Source organism: Glossina fuscipes, unplaced genomic scaffold (genome assembly GCF_014805625.2).
Source record: "Glossina fuscipes isolate IAEA_lab_2018 unplaced genomic scaffold, Yale_Gfus_2 1, whole genome shotgun sequence".
In the NCBI taxonomy this organism is placed as follows: Eukaryota; Metazoa; Arthropoda; class Insecta; order Diptera; family Glossinidae; genus Glossina; species Glossina fuscipes.
The window spans coordinates 29444716-29465309 of record NW_023998415.1 but is presented as its reverse complement, the minus strand read 5'-3'; the positions used below and the strand labels follow the sequence as shown (position 1 = coordinate 29465309).

General features: G+C 34.8%; 7 protein-coding genes across 7 annotated transcripts; 4 read left to right on the top strand and 3 right to left on the bottom strand.

Annotated features, from left to right (window-relative positions):
- The first annotated feature begins 437 nt into the window (after positions 1 to 437).
- On the top strand, positions 438 to 3486 carry LOC119632026 (protein FAM76A). The gene is made up of 6 exons (XM_038024698.1): positions 438 to 748; positions 812 to 876; positions 960 to 1073; positions 1782 to 1875; positions 2107 to 2541; positions 2621 to 3486. The coding sequence occupies exons 1-6, from the start codon at positions 662 to 664 to the stop codon at positions 3191 to 3193; spliced, it is 1368 nt and encodes a 455-aa protein (XP_037880626.1). The 5' UTR covers positions 438 to 661; the 3' UTR covers positions 3194 to 3486.
- A 484-nt stretch (positions 3487 to 3970) lies between these two features.
- On the bottom strand, positions 3971 to 4934 carry LOC119632027 (adrenodoxin-like protein 1, mitochondrial). The gene is made up of 4 exons (XM_038024699.1): positions 4666 to 4934; positions 4542 to 4593; positions 4358 to 4464; positions 3971 to 4296 (listed from the first exon to the last, which is right to left on the bottom strand). Exons 1-4 carry the CDS (start codon positions 4766 to 4768, stop codon positions 4052 to 4054), a joined length of 507 nt encoding a protein of 168 aa, XP_037880627.1. The 5' UTR covers positions 4769 to 4934; the 3' UTR covers positions 3971 to 4051.
- Positions 4935 to 6075: 1141 nt separating this feature from the next.
- LOC119631795 (heat shock protein 23-like) lies at positions 6076 to 6969 on the bottom strand. Its single transcript, XM_038024307.1, has one exon. The coding sequence runs from the start codon at positions 6796 to 6798 to the stop codon at positions 6175 to 6177; it is 624 nt and encodes a 207-aa protein (XP_037880235.1). The 5' UTR covers positions 6799 to 6969; the 3' UTR covers positions 6076 to 6174.
- Positions 6970 to 9957: 2988 nt separating this feature from the next.
- LOC119631797 (rhodanese domain-containing protein CG4456) lies at positions 9958 to 10781 on the top strand. Its single transcript, XM_038024309.1, has 3 exons — positions 9958 to 10229; positions 10350 to 10509; positions 10575 to 10781. Exons 1-3 carry the CDS (start codon positions 10013 to 10015, stop codon positions 10630 to 10632), a joined length of 435 nt encoding a protein of 144 aa, XP_037880237.1. The 5' UTR covers positions 9958 to 10012; the 3' UTR covers positions 10633 to 10781.
- Positions 10782 to 11635: 854 nt separating this feature from the next.
- On the top strand, positions 11636 to 12393 carry LOC119631796 (heat shock protein 23). The gene has a single exon (XM_038024308.1). The coding sequence runs from the start codon at positions 11741 to 11743 to the stop codon at positions 12248 to 12250; it is 510 nt and encodes a 169-aa protein (XP_037880236.1). The 5' UTR covers positions 11636 to 11740; the 3' UTR covers positions 12251 to 12393.
- A 3100-nt stretch (positions 12394 to 15493) lies between these two features.
- On the top strand, positions 15494 to 16576 carry LOC119631454 (heat shock protein 27). Its single transcript, XM_038023673.1, has one exon. The coding sequence runs from the start codon at positions 15636 to 15638 to the stop codon at positions 16227 to 16229; it is 594 nt and encodes a 197-aa protein (XP_037879601.1). The 5' UTR covers positions 15494 to 15635; the 3' UTR covers positions 16230 to 16576.
- A 1319-nt stretch (positions 16577 to 17895) lies between these two features.
- On the bottom strand, positions 17896 to 19847 carry LOC119645386 (heat shock protein 67B1-like). Its single transcript, XM_038045595.1, has one exon. It carries the CDS (start codon positions 19686 to 19688, stop codon positions 18033 to 18035), a length of 1656 nt encoding a protein of 551 aa, XP_037901523.1. The 5' UTR covers positions 19689 to 19847; the 3' UTR covers positions 17896 to 18032.
- Between the last annotated feature and the right edge of the window lie 747 nt (positions 19848 to 20594).

Below are 20594 nucleotides of genomic sequence, written 5' to 3'. Positions count from 1 at the left end.
AATATGTAGTTGTTTCAGATACGTTGAATTTTATTATCTACGATGTTATATTCATTATCCACTATCTGAAATCTACTATTTTGTCTAAATATCTTAGTCATCATTCTTTGTTAGGTAAGCATTATTCAGCATTTCTCGATTACTAGATAATGCGACCGTTTATGATTTCCTTTGGCCGCATACAATCTTCTTAATCCTTTTATATATAAGATAATAATTGAATAGGATATCGTTGCATTCATTATATAAGTGTGCTTATTATTATTACTTAAAATTTATTATTACTAAAACATAATTATCATGTAAATTGAGTTTGCAGTGTCGCAATGTACGAACGTACAGAATACATACTTCAATTTGTAGTTAGCTAAATATATACAAAAATTTTGTAGAAATTTTAATATGTAACATTGCATACCGAAAGCATTTTAGTACTTCACGTATAACAGATGTGTGAATGCTTTCGAACAGACGTGTGAATGATTTCGAAATTTCATTTGACGCCATTTTTAGTTGCTTTTTTGACAAGAGAAATTGCGTCTTTTGCAAAGTTTGTGAATAAAAAAAATTAAAAAATTTGACAGTCAATAAGTTTTATTTCGAGACTCGAAGGGAAATTCTAACCTAACATAGCAAAAAGCACAAATTTTGTCTACAAAAGATGAGTGGAAAAGTATTATTTGCCTGTTCGAAATGCTTCTCGCGACATCCGTTCGAAGAATTGTCATCGGGAACTCAGCTTTGCAAGGTGATTGGAATACAATATAGAAAAAGTAGCTGTTAACGTTTTAAAAATTTCACATTTTCACAGAATTGCCGCGGCTCTACCTCAATAGTGAAATGTACTTATTGCCGTTCCGAATTTCAGCCGAACACGTAAGTAGTCTCATACCATAGGTCTCTTTACGAAGATCTTGCATTAAAGTAACCCCCATTTTACTGTAAAACGAACAAAACAGGAAATCACAAAATGTTTGCAAAAAATGTGAGCATAATGTTAATAAATACGGCAAACCCAGTGCCTGCGAATGTTGTAAAATTGTTGCTGCTTTTGGCGGATCCAAGTGCATGAGGTTTGTATAATTGCATTCATATTTTACATTTTCTCAGAAAACATAGTTTTTAATTATTCAAAAAAATGCACAATATATTTTAATTTCGTTAGTTTCTATTGTTTCGTTCCCTTTGATCTTAGATCAGTTAATAATGTAACCTTGAATTTTTTTACATAGTGATCGACTATGCTGAAATTGTCCATATAATATCTTACACTTTTCAAAGAAAAGCTAAATTTCAGCAAATGTCTGTCCGACTCCGTTTTTTTTTCGCCCAAATATATTGGTAGAAAATAATTAAAATTATTTGTATATTTATACAAATGCAACGCAAAGATCGGCTTATTGAAAACAAGGACAACGTCACATTAAACTCTTAATTTTATATTTTGGACATTTTTGGTTGGCCGCATCAATGAAATGCTTGTATTGTGCTTTTTTTGACTGGCATTAAATTAAAAATTATATGAACATTATTTATTGCCAAATTAGTTGATATGCTTACATATTATAATTTGCCTAAATACAGTATTTAGTAGAATATCATTTTTTCCTTGAATGCAACGTTTTATGAACGCAAACATTTTTCTTCTTCTCTTTTTCCTCCACAAATCATAATTACGAACTTTTAATACGCCACAACGCTCCCTGAATAAATCCGATGAATAACGTGATTGGTTATCGGAAAATTAATCTAAACCCAAATGGTCGTTTGACGTTAAATAGATGCGCTAGCTACGAAGCAAAATATGGCCCACCGGTTCAATGTGACGAATGTAAACTCCGATCTGCCTTTGATAGGCGGGATGAAAATAAAAAGGTGTGAATAAAAAAAAAAAAAAAACAATAACAAAAAATGCGGTTACAATCGTATGCATTTAATTAAAAAAAGTTGTTTTCCGCTGACTTCCCTATAAGTAAAGTAGATAAATGTTTGCGTTCAGAAGTAAACAAACATATTATATTATCTTATATCATATATATAAATAAGAAAATTACTTACCTCTTCCCCCCTCTCCCCACCTTACTGCCCCTCTCCTTCTAATTATAGGTAAATGGTAAATTGCTGTGTTGGCTCTGCACTTGTGCTTATAAACGAGCTTTACTAAAGGCCCAGCAAGACGGACGAATACCGTCAAAAAAGCGACCACACGAGAGGTCGCATCGTGACAGTGCTTCAGCATCAGCAAAAAAATCTTCACGTAGTGACCTCTCCAAAGTGACTAGCAGTGGTAATGCAGGCGTCAATTTATCGGCTGTAAATTCGGCCAGCTTAGATTTGCCGGAGAAAATATCGCGAGCAGCTTCCTCGTGCAGCGGTAACGGTAGCATTGGCTTAGGTTCAATAGCCGGTCCAGCTGTCATTAGCATTGATCCAAATTCCGCTGATCATGTAGTAGCAATTACAACTTTGAAAGAACGCATAGCCAGCCTTGAAAAGCGTTTATCTCAAAAGGATAAGGAATTACTGGAAAAAGACAAATTAGTATGTATATACGGATGCTGTTGTACGAACGATTTGGGGTATTATAAATTTCTCACTTGTCGTTTGTTCTCACTTTCAGTTGACCGAGCTTAAAGGTAAAAACTACGAAAAGGAAATGGAGATGCGAAACAAACTTAAGGAGATCGATCGTTTACATGAAATGAAAGTTGAAAATTTGAATCGGAAAGTGGCATCTTTGCTTAAAGAAATTGCAGGTCTTAAAAAAAGTAATAAAAAGAACGGCGGTGCCGGCAATCGCGAGAAGACTGAGCGCGAAAAACGGGATCGGGAAAATTTCTCGCCTAAGGAAGAGCTTACAGCAGCCATAACAACTAATGAGCCTTACGATAAAAATGAAGATAGAGAGGAACGTAATGAGAAGAACGTGAAAGATGATCGTAAAATAGTCGAAAATCGCAAAGTAAGCGAGGAACGCGAGAAGTCGCACGAAATAGAGCAAATTCAACAGCACGATAATGAGAAGGATCAAGAAGAAGAGAAAATGAGTGAACGTTCCCTTACACATTCGGGTTCACGTTCCCGTTCACAGTCGAATTCCCGCTCACATTCACAGTCACGTTCTCAATCTCGATCAAATTCAGGCTCCCGTTCTCGTTTTGGCTCCCGCTCAAATTCAGCGGATTCAAACTGAAAGCTGCAACTCCAAATGGCTTTAATTTAACATATTATTTCTTAACATTGGATTTTTATTACATTCGACGCTTCTTCTTTTCAGCCGATGCAGTCAAATCTCGAAGATTCTGAAACAAACACCTATCATCGCCTATATACATTAAATATTGCTTAAATTTAATTTTACTTTCCTTTTTTCTCCTTTTAATTAGCTCTTAATTTCAATATTTTCTTACTCTAGTTTAATTAACTTCAAAGCCAAGAACTAATCATATATCATTGATTTCTGTTTTAATTAAAAATTAATTCTTAATCGTATCTATACATCCGAGAGGTTAGAAGTTGTACTATAAAAAACAACCAATTGCAAGACGTCATAAGAGCTAATATGGAATTAATTCATCACCGTATATAAGTCATCTTATATAAGTCATCGGACGGTAGACCGTAATTGTTGGACGGAAAGCAGTTAGCTGCCCAAGATTAATAGTTGCTTGTATGAAAATTAGTAAAAATTCTTAAAACTCGAAGTTTTCCGATCAATCTTACTAGAGATGAAAGTATTTTTATTATATAATTATTTGTAATTTCCTTTGTTCTCTCTCAGTTCAACTATAAATTATTGAATTGTAATATTTTGTATTTTCTAGAATTGCAATAACTGTGTATTTTGATTTCTAAACAATTATGTCATCGTTTTTAAATTGATAACAATAAAGAGAAGAAACCACAGAATAGCTTTGCCTTCTAAATGTGTTAGAATTGAATTGAGTAATTTTATAATAACAAATGAAAGCATAAATTCGAAATTCGAAATTTTCTAAAACTACAATACACATATATATACACATGTATATTTATATATATATATATTGACTTAGTGAGGTTTAGGCTTATGGCCGTCAACATAAAAATTACGTGTCGCTTTGGGAAGCTCCAGTTCAATGCCATCTAGATCTTTAGTGAGTATAATTTGACAACCCAAACGGGAATTTTCCCGTAAGAACGGTGCCATATCCAGTAGATCGTCCTCTTTCTCTTCGGCGGGTGGTAATTTATTTAGGTAATTATCCTTTACATACACATGACATGTCGTACAAGCTAAGGACGCTTCGCAAGCTCCTAATTTATAAGCTTTTTCATAACTTGAATTTTATCGTAATGCACAAGATTTGAAAATTACCTTCCATTTCAATTTCATAGCGGTGAGCTAAATACAAGATATTATCACCTACTTTGCCTCTCACTTCTAACCGTTTACCATCCTTATCAATATATATTACGCGTACCCTAAAATCAATTTATAATCAATTTAGTGAACGTTTTTTCTCATCATTAAATTTATCTAAATAATAAAAGAACATTACACATCATCCTCCGATTTCGGATCTTGCCATTCATATTCACCATGTCTTTTAGCTGAAATATAAGAAGTTCTATTATATAAAATATGAACGATATAAAACCTGATGCAGATATTATCAATAATACTTTGACTGAGGTGCAAGAGTTGCTTGGATAAGAATTTTGTATTGCTATTTGGCGAAAACAGTCGACCCGATTTCCTAACTTGCCGCACAAGTAAACAAAACATTTTCTTTGGGAGAACTACAACACAACATCTGTTCTTCGTAAGAGCTGCCAGAAGTTCTTATATTTTAACCTTGTTTAATTCACTATTAAAACGCATCCAATATAAAAAAGGAATTTCGCAATGCCGTTCTTCACGAGGATTCAAGGAAAAAACTTCCAATATTATGATTACGTACAAAACTCTTACTATTCATTACTTTCATTGACACTGCAAACAGCTGTTGTCGCAAGATGAATACAAAGAGTAGACAGATAACAAATAATGAGGATTATAAGAATCAATGAACTTCTTTGTAATCATCATGCATATATTTTGAAAATAGGAAAGGATAACAAGAGAGAATATAATATACATGATAAGTGGTGGATATGTTCGAATTATATGTCTGCTGCATAGGTATGAGCAATAAATCCCCATTTCTTGGAGCAAGTACAAATACGCGTTGCAAATTTGCAAAGAAGAAATACATCTCCGGTAGCTCTGACCGCTCCATACTAATTAAGTAATTGTTTCATAAATGAAAGGCAATTCTGTATACATTTTGGATTCTCGTCGTTAGCGGAGCGACTATAAGAAATACATTACTAGATATAAACGAGATGAGAGAGAAGAAAATCGTGAACCCAGGCACAAAGAAATGATGGCAGAACAACGCCACAATTATAAGAGCCTTTACAAAACTTCTCTAAGTCAAATCTTAAATATTGTAAATGGAGGTTTTTCTCCGGCAAAAAAGAATGAAAGTTAGCCATTCCCATTTTACTTGCACCAAAGAAGCATTTCAATTACGTCACACAGACGTCAGGTATTTCTGATAGGGTTAGAGAAGAATTTCACGTGATACGCTCGAAAATGTTGCGAGATATGGCGTAAAAAAATGGAAGACCGTGAACGCAAGAAACAACAATTGTCTCAATAAAAATAAAAAGCTAAAGATATACATGGTTACATCAAAGTCTTAGCGCAAAAGTGTCTGCATTTCCGTAGATTAACCTTAACTCTTCCCTTCCCCTTCTATAGTCCTATCAGTTAATGCGGAATTCTTAAGGATGAAATATCAACGATAATGGGCCAGAGTCAATTTCACTATTCCTTCTATCCCTTCAAATAAAACAAATGAATTGATGTATTTATGCACGCATTCACAATATACGGTACATGTAAATGTTTTTATTCGCTTATTCTTTAGTTTCGTCCATAAGAATATTCATTTGGATGAAACTAAGGACGCGTAAATGCAATGGGAATAGAAAAGTTTATGAACACTACGCATTATTATAATACATATGAATACATTTGTATGTGTGGATGTGATTAATGATAGTACTGATGAGGATATATTTTAAAAGAACAATGAATTCAGAATTAAATCCAACACGCATAAACTTGAGGAAGTGAATCTGAATTTATTTAACTTCGGCATTTTCTCCGCCGCCATTTGCAGCATCACCTACTTTCTCCTGGGAATTCTGTTTCACATTAAGATGGGCTGGACCAGTTTGTTGAATTTGAACGATGCGTTCGTTAGCCTTCTCCTCAATTTGAGGCTTTGGTACACTGACTGTTAAAACGCCATCTGACGACAATGTAGAAACTACCTTATCAGCGTCGTACCCTTTAGGCAAGACATAGCGGCGAACAAAATGACGCTGAATAAAGCCATGTTGGTCCTCTCGTTCCTCATGTTTACCTTCGACTACAATTGCATTTTCTACCACCTTTACATTCAGTTCGCTGGGTTTAAATTGGCCCACATCCATGCACACTTGGAAACCATCTTTACCAATTGCCGAGACTCTGTCTTCGCCTCTTTTTTCACCCCTGCGACTAGCCTGACGTTCGTTCAAACGACTAACTATACCAAATGGCAAAGAATATCCAATCATGTTATTCGCCGGCTCGCGATATGGATGACGATGAATCAAATATGGCGGCAGACCCAAGCCAAAGTCGTTGCCATGATAAGATGGATGATTAGCTTCACGATCCAATTCGTCAATTAAACTTAACAATAACGGTAGAGATGACATTTCAAATCGATTTTCTTTTAATTATTTGCAAAATTATTTTAACTGAAATTGAAATAATAGCTGCTGGCTTCTATTTTTTCTTTTTTTAAGTTGCACAACGAGAATTATTTCCTTTTATTTTTTACGAGACTTGAGTGTCGAATGAATACCGTTTGCTTGGTTTGTCGACTTTTATACCAACGCATACGACAGCAGAAAAATCAAGTACTTTCTGGAATAATTTAACAGGCGTTGTGGCGATGTTCTCACAATTTATTTCATTTGAGAGAAGCAGAAGAGCTTTCTCTCTTCCTATTTCGATTATGCAGAGAAAATTCGAAAATGTCAATTGCATAAGCTTATTAAGAGTGCGTAAAACTACTCTTTTAATGATTATATGTTTACGGAGGTATATGAAGCATGTACTTTAACAGGGCAAATTTCTATATAGCTACGCACAGACACTGCCTAAATGTTTCTTTTTTATACATAGTTGAGTTTGAACTTTCTCAAATTTTCAAGTATATCAAATGAAAATACATACAATGCATGCATTATATATTAATGTACATATGTGAATAAGAATGAATTGGATTTCAGAGGATGCCTTATAAGTGTATTGAAATACATTGCATACGCATTTATATATAAATACTGTTATATAATTACGGTTCAATTCTTATTTATGCACTCGTGTACATTATTATATATGAAGGTAATTACTCCTTTTCCACGCTCATCTTGCTATGAAATTCTTGAAAAGAAATTTAACATTTTCACCTCGTATACAAGCTATATTTTTCCAACTGTGAATCGGACGCTCTTGATTAGAGGTAAGAATCGGGTACCATTATCATCGTTTTTACGATTTTACGATTGTGTTGCAATATTAGTGTAGATATTTACGTATATCCAAAGTTCCCTGGTTCCTAACTAGTTCTTCCCTTCCTTCAACTGAAATTATTAGCGAATTTTTTTTTTTTTCCATCAAACCTACTTATCATTTGGGAGTAAAGAGAGATAAAGTTTGTTGCTTTTTTTTTTTTTTTTGGTTCCTTGCCTTACTTTTTCGATTTCGTGCAAGTGCGGTTGCCATCTTCTATTTTTATGAGTTAAAATTAAAGCAAATTGAAGCAACTTGAGAGCAACTTCGTGTATGTATATAATAAAATATATACCTTGCATAAAAGCGTATTTATCGTACATTATACACACAAGGTTTTGTTCAAGTTTCTGTAAATCTGACTACAGCTCGTTTAGTCATCGAGCTTTGTAAAGTACATAACAAGTAAGAAAATTTGATTTCGATTGCGGCCGAATATTTTATGCCCATCGCCCTTATGCTATAAAAGATCGAAAGAAACATTTCTGCGGCCAGGGTAATTGTTTATAACAGACGTTTATACAGACGGACAGATGGACATGTCTAAATCGATTCAGAATTTGATATTGATCAAGAATATATATACTGTGTGGCATTTCGGAAGCTTCTTTCTCGGCTTTGGCAAACTTTTTGACAAAATGAACATACCCCTCATGCCCTTCGGTGATGGGGAATAATAAAGTCAGACTTTCAATGAATTTTCGCATTGAATATTTTCGGAATGTTATATGAAATATATCTTGAATGTCGTTGATGTCGTAGGTTTTTAGGTATTTGGTTCTCGTGTGCGTTTATTATCTTTTGTTTGAATTGCTTTCAATTGTTAAACTAATATTTAAATTATAAGAGAAGCACATTTCGATAAATTAATATAATTAAATAGTAATAGCTTTGATAAATGCAAACACTAACGCTAAGGGAAATCAGCCTAATAACTATGTATGACGTGCTTGCAAGTTCATAGGCAATGGAGAATATAGGTATGTACATTAATGAATAAGCAATGGGGGGGACTATTATTCTATCCAATGCATATTGTTGATCAGAATAAGTTGGTGAACTCACTTAAGACGCTTCGGCACCGAGAAAGTCAACTTGATGCACTTAACGATAACTGCTTTCCCGCTGCTTTCCTGCTGCCAAAAAACAAAAGGCAGTAGCAGATAAAGACGATCGCTGTCAAAAGGCCAACTAAAAAGATTCATATATGATTTAAAGTAAGTCTTTAGCAGTGATATATATCTTCCTCCCCGAACCAATGAATAAAAACTTGCAAACTAATTCTCGTGGCGTTGCTCGGCAAAATTCAGGAAAGAGATATTTTTTTGTTACATTTTACTGAAATCAACTTTATTCAGTAAATTAATCAATAATGTTTTGTCACTTTCCAGTCTTCGTAGTGAGCACACCACCAACACTGTTGAGAGCGGCGGACTAGAGGCCGAGCGATCCCTTCATCGTCATAATGGAAGACAACGCCATTACTATTGATTAGTTTTAGACGCTCTATGCCGATACTGTACAGTAATTGTATTTGTTCCCCACAATGGAGAGGATAGTCTACGGTGCATGTTTACCTTTCAATCCCATTCAATCCAAGGACATTACCCTGCGCATCGTAAGTTAGAGCTTTACGATCGCGATTTTTTTTTTCGCATATTACTCTCGTATTAACATACGCACTTTTCATCACCCGATATCAAGCTCTTCAAAACTGATGCGTTTCGCAAATGGTGACGTCGCGAATCTTTGAAACTTGACCAGAAACCAGAATACGGGACTTTTAAAAGCGAATTTTCCAATAATCCTGGCAATAATCGACTGATCGACCTCCAAGTTCATTGCTCAAAGGAAAAAAAAAAAAAAAGAAACTGAGATAAAAAGCTGACTGCCAACATGGACTCTTACTTATAGATAGATATGACTAACGATTAGGAAAGTTATGGTGAGGCAAAACTATTCTCTGTTCGCCTATAGAAGAAGAAGAGAATTTAGTGCAATTAAGGGCTACAGCGCTGGCCCTATCGCTGTCGCCCGCTAAGTGAGCATCTTCCCGAGATTTTTCCATTGGAGCAGTGAAGTGCGGAAGAAAAGCGACTTGAATTCGCATATAAACCTGTTTCTGAATTTGTTTTCTTTTTTTAATCATTTTTCAATTCATTTAAACGTATTGCGTGTGAATCAGTTAAGTTTGCTTACGTTACAAGAGAATGCGTGATTTAATAATGCATTTACTCCAAGTTTTTCAGATTCACAATAAAGGCCGTCTATAACGAGGTACATATATATATATAAAAGCCATTCCGCTGCCAACGTTTCGATCAGATTCGTTTGTCGTTTATCGGTGGAACAATGTTTCCGTTTAGATCGAGTTTCCCATTTTGGATATTATTGTTAATTGTGGCAAGTTGGGCCTTTGCGCAGGATACGCTACTCGAAGATAAGAATTTAGCAACTTATGAGGAAGTAAAGGATATACCGAATCATCCGGAGAAATACTTGATTGATGTAAGAAGTAGAGAATTAGTGGAAAAAGACGGCGTCATACCAGGCAGCATTATTATACCATGTAAGTAGGAGTTTAGTTCATAAACTATCAACTATTTTTTAATAAAGATACAAAAACAAATACATAAATAAACTATTATGGTTTCTTGCTTGATTTGCCAAAAAAAAAAAAAAAAAAAAGTCATGGAATTGGAAAAGGCTCTCATGATGAACGATAAAGAATTTAATATGAAATATGGCCGTGAAAAACCGCCACGAGATGCAGTTGTGATTTTCTCATGTTTAGGCGGTCAGTACGCGCAAATGGGTTCGGATTTGGCCAGGAAACACGGCTGGGAGAAGTAAGAATGAATGAATTAATTAAAAATACTCTCAACTAACAATTTTGGTAACCTTACATTTACAGAGCCAAGCCGTATTTGGGTTCATGGCTGGAGTGGTCCAAAAGAGAAGGATTAGATTAACTCTCTATTTATGCCAAGAAAAAAAAAAAACAATAATTCTAAGTATATGTATATATTATGACACTTCAAACTTAACAACGTCAATACGTTGCACAGATACGATAAAAATAAAATAAAATACACTCTGCGTAAGTGAGTGTAAAATGCAATATAGAAAAAGGAAATTAATTTTCTCAAGGCGAAAATATCCAAGTATTCATCAGACAGTGAAGAAAATGAGAAAACGAGAATTCTGTGCGATCGCAACTGAATCTTCTATACCCAACATATCCGTTATCCGGCGTATACCGTCAACACACTTAGCTTGTCTCGCATTCTGCTCTGCAAGTCCGTTCCCCCCATTTGATACTAAATCGGATCCATCATATTTACATTGCAATTAACACATTTTTAGATAGGCAATGTATATATATGTGTATATATGTACACTTTCATGTGAGCAAGAAAAATTCGGCCAACTTTTAAGGCTCTACGATTTCCTTGCAAAAATTAATAAACCCCATCATCCTTTGGTGATGGGTATAAAAATGCACTTTATACACTTGTATTAATGAGCACTTTCTTCGAGGCATCTTCTAGACATTAATTTTTCGCAAATTTGTGAAAATTGCTTTCGTACTATTTTGTGGATTGTTCTACACATAAATAGAATGCAGTCTAAAGTGCATATGTATTAGTTGTTGTGTCTGTTAACACAGCACATACGCGCACCATAAGAATCGTCGTAAATGGGAAAAAACAAAAAAAAAGAGACGAGAAGGATTTAAGAGAATGCAATAAAAATAAATGAAAATTTACTTTGAGCTTTACTCTCTTGATATCACTCTTTCTCTGTGTTCTATAAAATTCCAAGCACTATTTCTGCTTCATTAACAGATTCTACCAGAATGTTCTCATGTCTATAGACAGAGATTTGTGCGCACACATACACACATATAGACACGCATATACAGACTGCAAATAAGCGAGATTAACTGTTCTTGCTTATTCGAACGTGTAAGTAGTATAAATACGACTGAAAAATGCCGCTTAACGTGTAGTTACAGACAAAACAGACAAATAATTAAACCCTTTCGAAAAGAAAGTTGTTCCATAGCGAGAAATTAGAATGCGTACTCTACCGATTTTATGGCGTATGGCCGAGGATTTGAGACGTTTGGCTATGCCTTCATCACCGCTGTTCGACTATCCTTGGATCACAAACTACCGATGGGTCCCCCCCGCAGCAAGTCAATTAAATCATGTTATGGATATGAATTTTGATAAAATTGGTAAACATGGCTATCAAGTTTCTATGAATGTATCAGAATTCAAACCCGAACAGTTAACGGTTAAAGTAATAGATAATAGTGTTATTGTTGAGGGTAAATCCGAGGAAAATGACAACAATAATGGCTATGTTTCGCGTCACTTTATTCGTCGCTTTTCATTACCGCAAGGATATGTGGCCGATAATGCGATTTCCACACTATCCTCGGATGGTGTCTTAACAGTGAATGTACCTAAGCCGCCCGAAATTGAAGAGAAGGCTCGTGAAATCCCAATTCAGCGGACCGGATCACCAACCGAGAAAGCTCAAGAATCGGAGCAAGCGAAAAGAGACTCGGAGAAAAAATAAATGGAAATTGAAAAAAGAAAGACAAAGAGAGAGAGAGAGAGAGTAAAAAATAAAAAATAAATTATTTATAATTACCTGCATATGTAGTTTCTATTAACTTGCTAATATAGAAAGGGCTTTGTTAATTTGCTCAAAAACAAACTGAATATAATGCATACACACCACGTATCTGTAATGATATAAAAAATAAATAAAGGCATTATTTATTTTTTTTTTTTGTTTATCATTTAGACATTACTCGCTATTAATATTATTTTTGGCAAATAAATTGAAAATTCTTTTACCTCGACATGTCGAACATCAATTTCGAGCGATATAATTTGGGTTTCAGGTCATTGTGAATCTATCATTTCGGTTATTAATTATTTGTCAGTTAAAATCTACTAACCATTTCAGTCAATATAGTAAACTTGCTTGGCTGGCTTTCGCAGTGTACCTTAATAGGTCTAAAATATACATATATATATATATATATGAGTAGTGAGCTCTTTTTTTACACGGTAAAATATGCATGCAATATGTGGTAAATTTGGGGCTATGTTCCACAACTTAAAAAAAACTCGAAAACATTTTCCCAAAAAATCCTACTAAGCCAACAACAGTGAAATCCATTTTACATACATATACGAGAAAAAAATATAATAAAAAATGAAATGAAATGAATAATGAAATTAGGAATAAAAAGCAATTTCGCAATTATTCATCGCTGCCTTGATACAAGGCGTGTACATTTATTGTTGACTGAATGAGATATGTTAACATCAGGGGATATCTCAGATATGTCTACGATAATCAAGAATTTAAAGAATTTTTTTATTTGGGAATCGTGCTCGAGACCAAAAAGAAATTCGTGCAAAATTATTTAGCCGTTTGAGTTTGTCTTTGCCGGTGAGCCGTATCATTTCGAAATTGAATAGAAAAAGACCGTGTAAAAAAAGAGTTGAGTGCCGGGGTATATATACAGCAGATGTATTTGCGCGATTATCTTGATGCAAGCAAACAATGCGCACACGATAAATATTTAATTAGTATATAAAATTATAATATATAGTAGATAGGTATACCAAAGTCTCTTTTTACGCGATTCATTAGATGAAATTCGCATTGAAAGTGACAAATCTCATCCCAACTTTTGTAGGAACGATTTACAGACTTACAGAATTTTGTGTTCAATTCACCAAATGTTCCCATCAGCGATCTCGCAGTTTATCATAAATAAGTTCACTTAAGTAAAATGCGTAGCGAAAGAAACTAAAGCCAGAAAGACATGTTTGGCAGTGCGTGTGTAAAGCTATTGAAATCGCATACAAACTTTACAAATCATATAAAATTAGAATAAAGTACTATGTGAGTCCATACATATTCACAAACAATTACAAACGATAAATTTGCTGTCGAATCGAAAGGAACTGAGTTGAAATCCTCTTTGATCGTTCGAGCGTGTGAAAATATTTTTGCTTATCATACATAATCTTAGGGATGGCTTTTACTTAGATTTACCAAGGTTTGTATAGAGCGCACAAAAGCGGGCATGAATCGCTTAACCGGTCTTCCCACTTCTTGTCTTGATAATAAAAAAAGAAAGAAAATTCACGCAAGAACAGATCTACCTGTAGGTATGATTTAGAAGGAAAAAAACCGCCACGCGAGAGACCTAACGACATTTGAATAATAAAGCGATGAATCTTTAAAATCTTTAAAATGGCAGCCAAAGCCAAATGCTTGCAATAGTTTATCCACATTAGACTGGTACGGTCGGGAGTCTTTTTCTTTCGATAAAAGTGTTTGCAAATCACTTCATAAATTGCGGACAATTAAGTGAAAAGTTGAGACAACAATCCCACTTGCTTATCATGGCATTTATAATAGAAACGATTGTCAGAGACTTGATATAAATTGCGTTTGGCTCTGTGTCCTCTCAAATATGCAAGCAATGCAAATGCATTTCCTGGGCCGGCTAACAATGTGACCTTAGATTTATTGTCCGTAGACTAAAGCTCTTTTCCACTTTCGCTTTCTTCGCGATAAATTCGACAAGTGACAGTGATGATCATGAACAGCAACAGGTTTCTCTTTGCAAATTCCTTTCGAATTGGAATTTTTGCCTTTTTTTTTTGTTTTTTTGTTTTGACCCTTTGAGCTTACAAGAGCCATCGTTTAAGAGAATCATTGATATGTAAAACGTTGAGATCGTTTCTTTGGAGGAAAAAATCTCCGATTTTCGTTACATGTACTGTACTGCGAACGAATTTCTTTCGTGGTCTTCTCGCTTTGAGAAGGGAAGGACCCCGCACACACAATTGTATTGAAGTGTTCGTTTCAAGCGCTCTAAACGGAGACTACATGACATATTGTCCCGATTCGAAGTTTATGGATTTCAATTTAACAATATTTTTTAAATTGGAATGAGATTTGAAGCGAAAAGATCCGTGTGTATGGTACTTAGACTGAAACGGATATAGAGTGTGGGCGTGCCCGATGAATGAAAACAAACTTGTTTAGATTTCAATTTGAAAAATGATGTACCAGCTTAATTTTTATTTACTACATATATGTAGTACACGCTCGATAAACTACATATGAATAATAATAATAATAATAATAATATATGTGTGTTTATGTTTGTTACTCTATAAACGAAAATCTTTTCGGCATCTATTCATATGCTATGAACAGGTAATCGTTAATTTAATTCAAATTTTATATGTTCTCTGTATTTCTGTTTGCACACATTCATGATAATTGCAATGTATGCAGCAAGTACGGAAATAGGAGAAATAGGGAATCTTGGCTATTCATTGTCGCCCTCAAACAATTCGTTACTAATTTTATTAATATGTAATGTCTTTACGTCTGTCCTTATGTCTCCTATACATATATGTTCTTGGACTTTAGCTACAAGCCCAGCTATTCCAGAATGGATTTAGCCCTTTAGATTTTCTACCCATGAATCAACGTTTCACGCAAAACGAAGTCGATCGACCTTTATTGTTAAGGCGTTTTTGTTTTATTGTTAAAATTTTTCGCATTGATAGAAATGATTACATGTAATAAGAGATATGCATGGAATATCGTGGCTGCCTAATTTCGCATAAATAATTGAGAAGCCGTCCGTGTAGTTACACAAATGCAACAACAAAATTATTATACCTTCATACATCGACGATCGTACAAAATATAAATAGCGAAAAGTCTACGATTGGTTGCCGTCATCCTAGTGTCGTAGTTACAAAACATTTATACCAAATATGATGCACATCTTGTTAGTGCAATTTATTCAGTTGCCAACGCTTAACAACTGTAGACGATTCTTTTTTAATTACAATTACAATAAATTTGTTTTTGTTTTTTTTTTTTTATTTTTCTCTAATAAAAAAACGTATTAATGTCTCTTGTGCCATTAAGACATCGCCATCTCTGCTGTGAGCTTGATCGTCCGCGATATTATCCGCCTTATGATTTTCATTTGTATCCATACCTTTGGTATGATCCGCGTATATGGTGGCCAACGACATCATTTCTAAAGCCAATGGACGAGTTAGTAATTCGTAGAGTGCGAAACCAATTAATACGCTCCTCTCTATTGGATTGGGCTTATCCTATGTGCTGGGATAATTACTATTCAGGTGAGCGTGTATGCATCAATGAGAATGGATTCCGCGTCGATATCGATGTCACTGATTATTCACCTAGTGAGATAGAAGTTAAAACCGATGATAATTATGTCATTGTCGAAGGTAAACACACTAAACGCACTACAGGCGGACATTATATGGTAGAGAGACATTTTACCAGAAAATATCTATTACCGCGTGGTTTCAACGCCAACGATGTCATATCCGATTTATCAACTGATGGCACACTTACTATTAAAGCTTTACCGCCAACGTCCCTTCAACAGATTAGTAATAAACCAAGTCAGCGAATTGTAACAATACTGGAGACTGGGCGACCTCGACCAGCCTTGCCCTGGAAGTAAAGGAGAAGCGTTATATATATATATATATATATATATATATATATAATGCACACACATTTACGAATGTATGTGTGAACAATGTCGTTGCTAAAGAACGCTTAAAAAAACGAAGCACAAGCGAAGCCAACTTTCATCCAATTGCTTACTTAGAAACAAAAAAAAAAAATAAAAAAATAAAATAAAATAAATAAATAAATAAATTGATTAACTGACGGAATATGCATTACGCATTATAATATTAAATTTTTATATGAAGAACACACACATCGTCACATCGCATCATTTACGCCATGGGCTCAAAATTCCACCTTCCATTTTTTACTCACTCTTCCCCCGTGTAATTGCGTTCATTTACATGTTACTTGATGGGGAAGCGTTGACCAAGATGACCGATGCTAAAAAGGCACGATACGCTCTTTTGCAAAATGTTGTAATCACAATAACACAATTAAGGGCAATAATATCTGCAATGCAATGGAATGGTCTTTTAAGCCTAGCATCGCTCGCTGAGTAAACTGAAATGTTCATAATGGGTATGTACATATATATTGTGTGTGCTTGCGTACGTGCATATATAAATGCAGAATTTTAACGAAGGCAATTGTGTAGTGGTTAGTTGATCGAATTTGTTTATATTTATTTTTGATGAAAAATTAATTATTTTCAAGGTTACAAGTCTAAATATAATCAGAGTAGTTGGCCAAAATTAAAAATTGTAATAATATAATAAAAATAAATAAATGCTAATGCATTGTGTCTGTGCATTCACTTGCAAAGTACATACATATGTATATTCTGGATCTAAAATGCAAGAAGAATTCACGTCATTTTATTTTGGTCTCGTATGCTACACGTAAGTAAATGCTATACTCATTCATACATTTTGTTGTTGTTGTTGCTTTTGCCAAAAAATAATAATAATAATAATAATAATAATAATGATGATGATGATGATGATCACAAAGTCCATTCATACATAGATAAGGGTACGTATCTACTCACTAAATACTCTTCAAATAGTTTGATTACATTTTCATTCATTAATGTTCCAATCCAATCGTTGTTTAGGCCGCTTTTAATCATAAATCGCTTATCAGCAGCGATGTTATTTTATTGAATTCATTTATTAATTGAAACATTCGTTCAATTTTTGCGAGCAATTTTTTTGTTTGTTTGTTTGTTTGTTAGTTTTCTAGTCTTTATTATATATGAAGTGTGTGAATGAATGAATGAATGAGTGAGTGTGTGTATGTGTTTGTATGCTTGCGTATGTTCATAAGGATATCTATGCACTTATTAATTAAGTACAATAGTTTATAATTTTTTTATTTTAATATGCATATATTTAAGTTACTTTCATACTAATACTCGTTACGTTCCCATATTATTTGGAGAACGTACTTAAGTTTAACACATGAAACGGAAAGAAACTTAAAAATCAAAACATATATAGGAAAACTAATTGGTTCAGCAGCCATGTTACGTACGTGTGCTGTAAAAATTCACCCAAAAATTAAAGGGAAATAAACAGGAAAAATATGTATATATGTATATGTTTCTACTAAAAAAACTAAAGGACAACAAAAATAAAGGAAAGGAAAAAATAAAAAAATAACTAAAACTTATTTAAAGTACACTTAATTATCATTTTCGTTTTCGTTTTCGTTTTTTTTGTTTTTTTTTTTTTTCGCTCATAGTTATCCTCTCTCTCTCACTCTCTCTCTTTGATTACGTTGTCGGCCCTTGAGAGAAGCACTCACCTACACACGGCTCGGCTTGCCCGTTACATTTTTTTGCCGTCATCTAATTGGCAATTTCTTCAGTGGCCAAAGTTGCTGTGTTGTTGCCATTTTCTAGCCGCGTTTGGCCAAAGAGACCGCCGCATTCTGCATTCTTTGCGGTTTCACTGACGACAATTCCGTCCATGGGTTCGGTGGCAGCGCTGCCTGCGACTGCGGCTGATGTGGCTGCTTTAAGCAATGCGACATCATCTACAACACTCACCTCGGCTGATGCGACCTGTGTGTGTGTTTCCGCCGTTTCCATATCTATATCGCCATCCAGAGCAGCTTCAGCTATTTCTGTTGTATTTGATACGACACTTGGGAGCATATCGGCGACTAAACCATTATCATTGGAATGTAACGTTAATACGGCAATAGTGGAAGTGGAAATGATGCTGTTTTTTACTACCATTGTATTTGTTGAGTTGGCATTGGTATCTTCGCCTGCGATTGTTTCTGCAGTTACGGTTTTGGTGGAGTTTCCGGCAGCATTATCGACACCGTTGTCGGTCATGGCGATATCGTTGACGATGGTATTGGAAGTTTCGGTGTTTAAATTTATCTCTTGAATTTCACTCACATTTGATGGAATAATCTCAGCTGTTGTCGAGGTATCCAAGAGTGAATCAGCTTGACTCTCTGACTCGGCAATTAATGTCTCATGAGAGCTTTTTTTACCGTTTTGCTCTAATTTTCCACTTTCAGCAGCAACTACAATTTCCTTCTCAGCCGATTTCTCGCCAATCGATTGATGTTGTTTTTGAGGGGTTTCTTGTTGTACGTCTTCATCTCGCTCCTGTTGTATTTGCTCGTTACACTCGTTTAGTGGTTGAGCAACTTTTTTTATTTCATTGTTTTGTTCCTGCATTTGAATAGTTTCTGTCTGTTGCTGCAGCGATAAATCCAGTTTTTGCTTTTTTTCTGGTGGCTGACTAATGGCACTTGCAGCTGAAGTTTTCTTTGCCGGCTCTTTGGTATTTTCTTTTGCAGACGCTTGAAGTTGGGCTGGTCCAGAAAACGGCTGAATTTCGATTATGCGCTCTTGGCGCTCAGCAATTTTAACATTCGGTGGAGGAGGAGCCTTAACCGTTAAAATCCCGTCCGAAGATAGAGTCGAGAGGACGTCGTTTGGATCGTAGCCCTTCGGCAACATGTATTTACGTACAAAATGACGTGAAATGAGGCCGTGTCCGTCCTCCTTGTCGTCGTGTCGGCCCTCGACCACAATACAATTATCGATTGTTTTCACAGTAAGCTCATTACGTGAAAATTGCTTTACATTCATGCTTACTTGAAAACCATTCCTATTTACTACTGAATAAGCCGCCGATTTCCCAGAAGCATTTGAATTATTAACTGATGCGCTGGTAGCGGCACTTAAATCTTTATCTGCAGAAGAGGAATTAATATCTTCTGCATTGGCCTTGCCACTACAGCAAGGTGTCTTTGTGTTGCGGCAATAAGGATGATGACGCTTTGATGGCAGCCAATACAAAGGGGTCGGACGTGAACGTCTGGGACTTTGCTGCTGATGTAAGTTTGTAGTAGATGTTGGCTGCTCAGCACTGGGATAAATACCGAAACCAAAATCATCGATATCCATCCCGTTGGCCAAGCAACGGCCTAACTCATGCAGCTCGTCGGCCAAGTCCAAAATAAAAGGTATCAGCGACATTTAATGAATAACACGTCCTCACTTACTTTTCAATTACAATATTAACCGTCTCTGGCCTTATCCGTTACAATAATTCACTTCATACAAGAAATAAGCAAGAGCCGCAATAAATCCGCCTGGTCCTGCATGCAAAACTAGAGTGATGCGTTTAGCTATGAAATGACATCTACTTGGCAAGTCCGCAAGACCGAATTCAAACGAGAGAAATTAAGAAACGAACAAAAAAGAAACAAGAAACATGAAACATACCCTTGTATTGTTTTCCCTTTGAAAATTAGATAACATGGCTGAGAGAAAATATTTGAGTATCCGAGTTTGAGTATACAGCTCAATATATGTAGTAGTAGTAGTAGTAGTAGTAGTAGTAGTAGTAGTAGTAACAGTTTTGCAATGCATCATAGAATTCTCCTTTTTTTTTTCTCTCTCTCTCTCGCTTTCTCAACTCTTTTAATCGTCTCAGCTTAATGACAACAACACTTTGAATAGAAATCCGGCAAAAATCAAGTACATTTTTTAAATTTAAACATAAGAAAACATTTTTGAGAGATTTACTTTTGATTTTCTCATTTATCAAGCCAAGCTTGGAATATATTTTATAATATTAAGAAAAATAAATAAAAGAAAAAAATCTAATTATCTGATCATCGAATTATATATATACATATATATATGTATATATATATCTTTATTATATTTTTATTATTTGTTCTATTTTCTACATATATATGTTGAATCAGAAATCTGTGTAAAAATTTATATTCAAAAATTTTCTTTACGTTTCACTTTTTACTAACAACCTATCAGGCAGGCAATCAATCAACCAATTATACATGCAATTGCGGATTGAAACAATTGAAACGATTGGAACTTTTTTAAACTAAATCAAAGTAAGCTATCATTTATGCT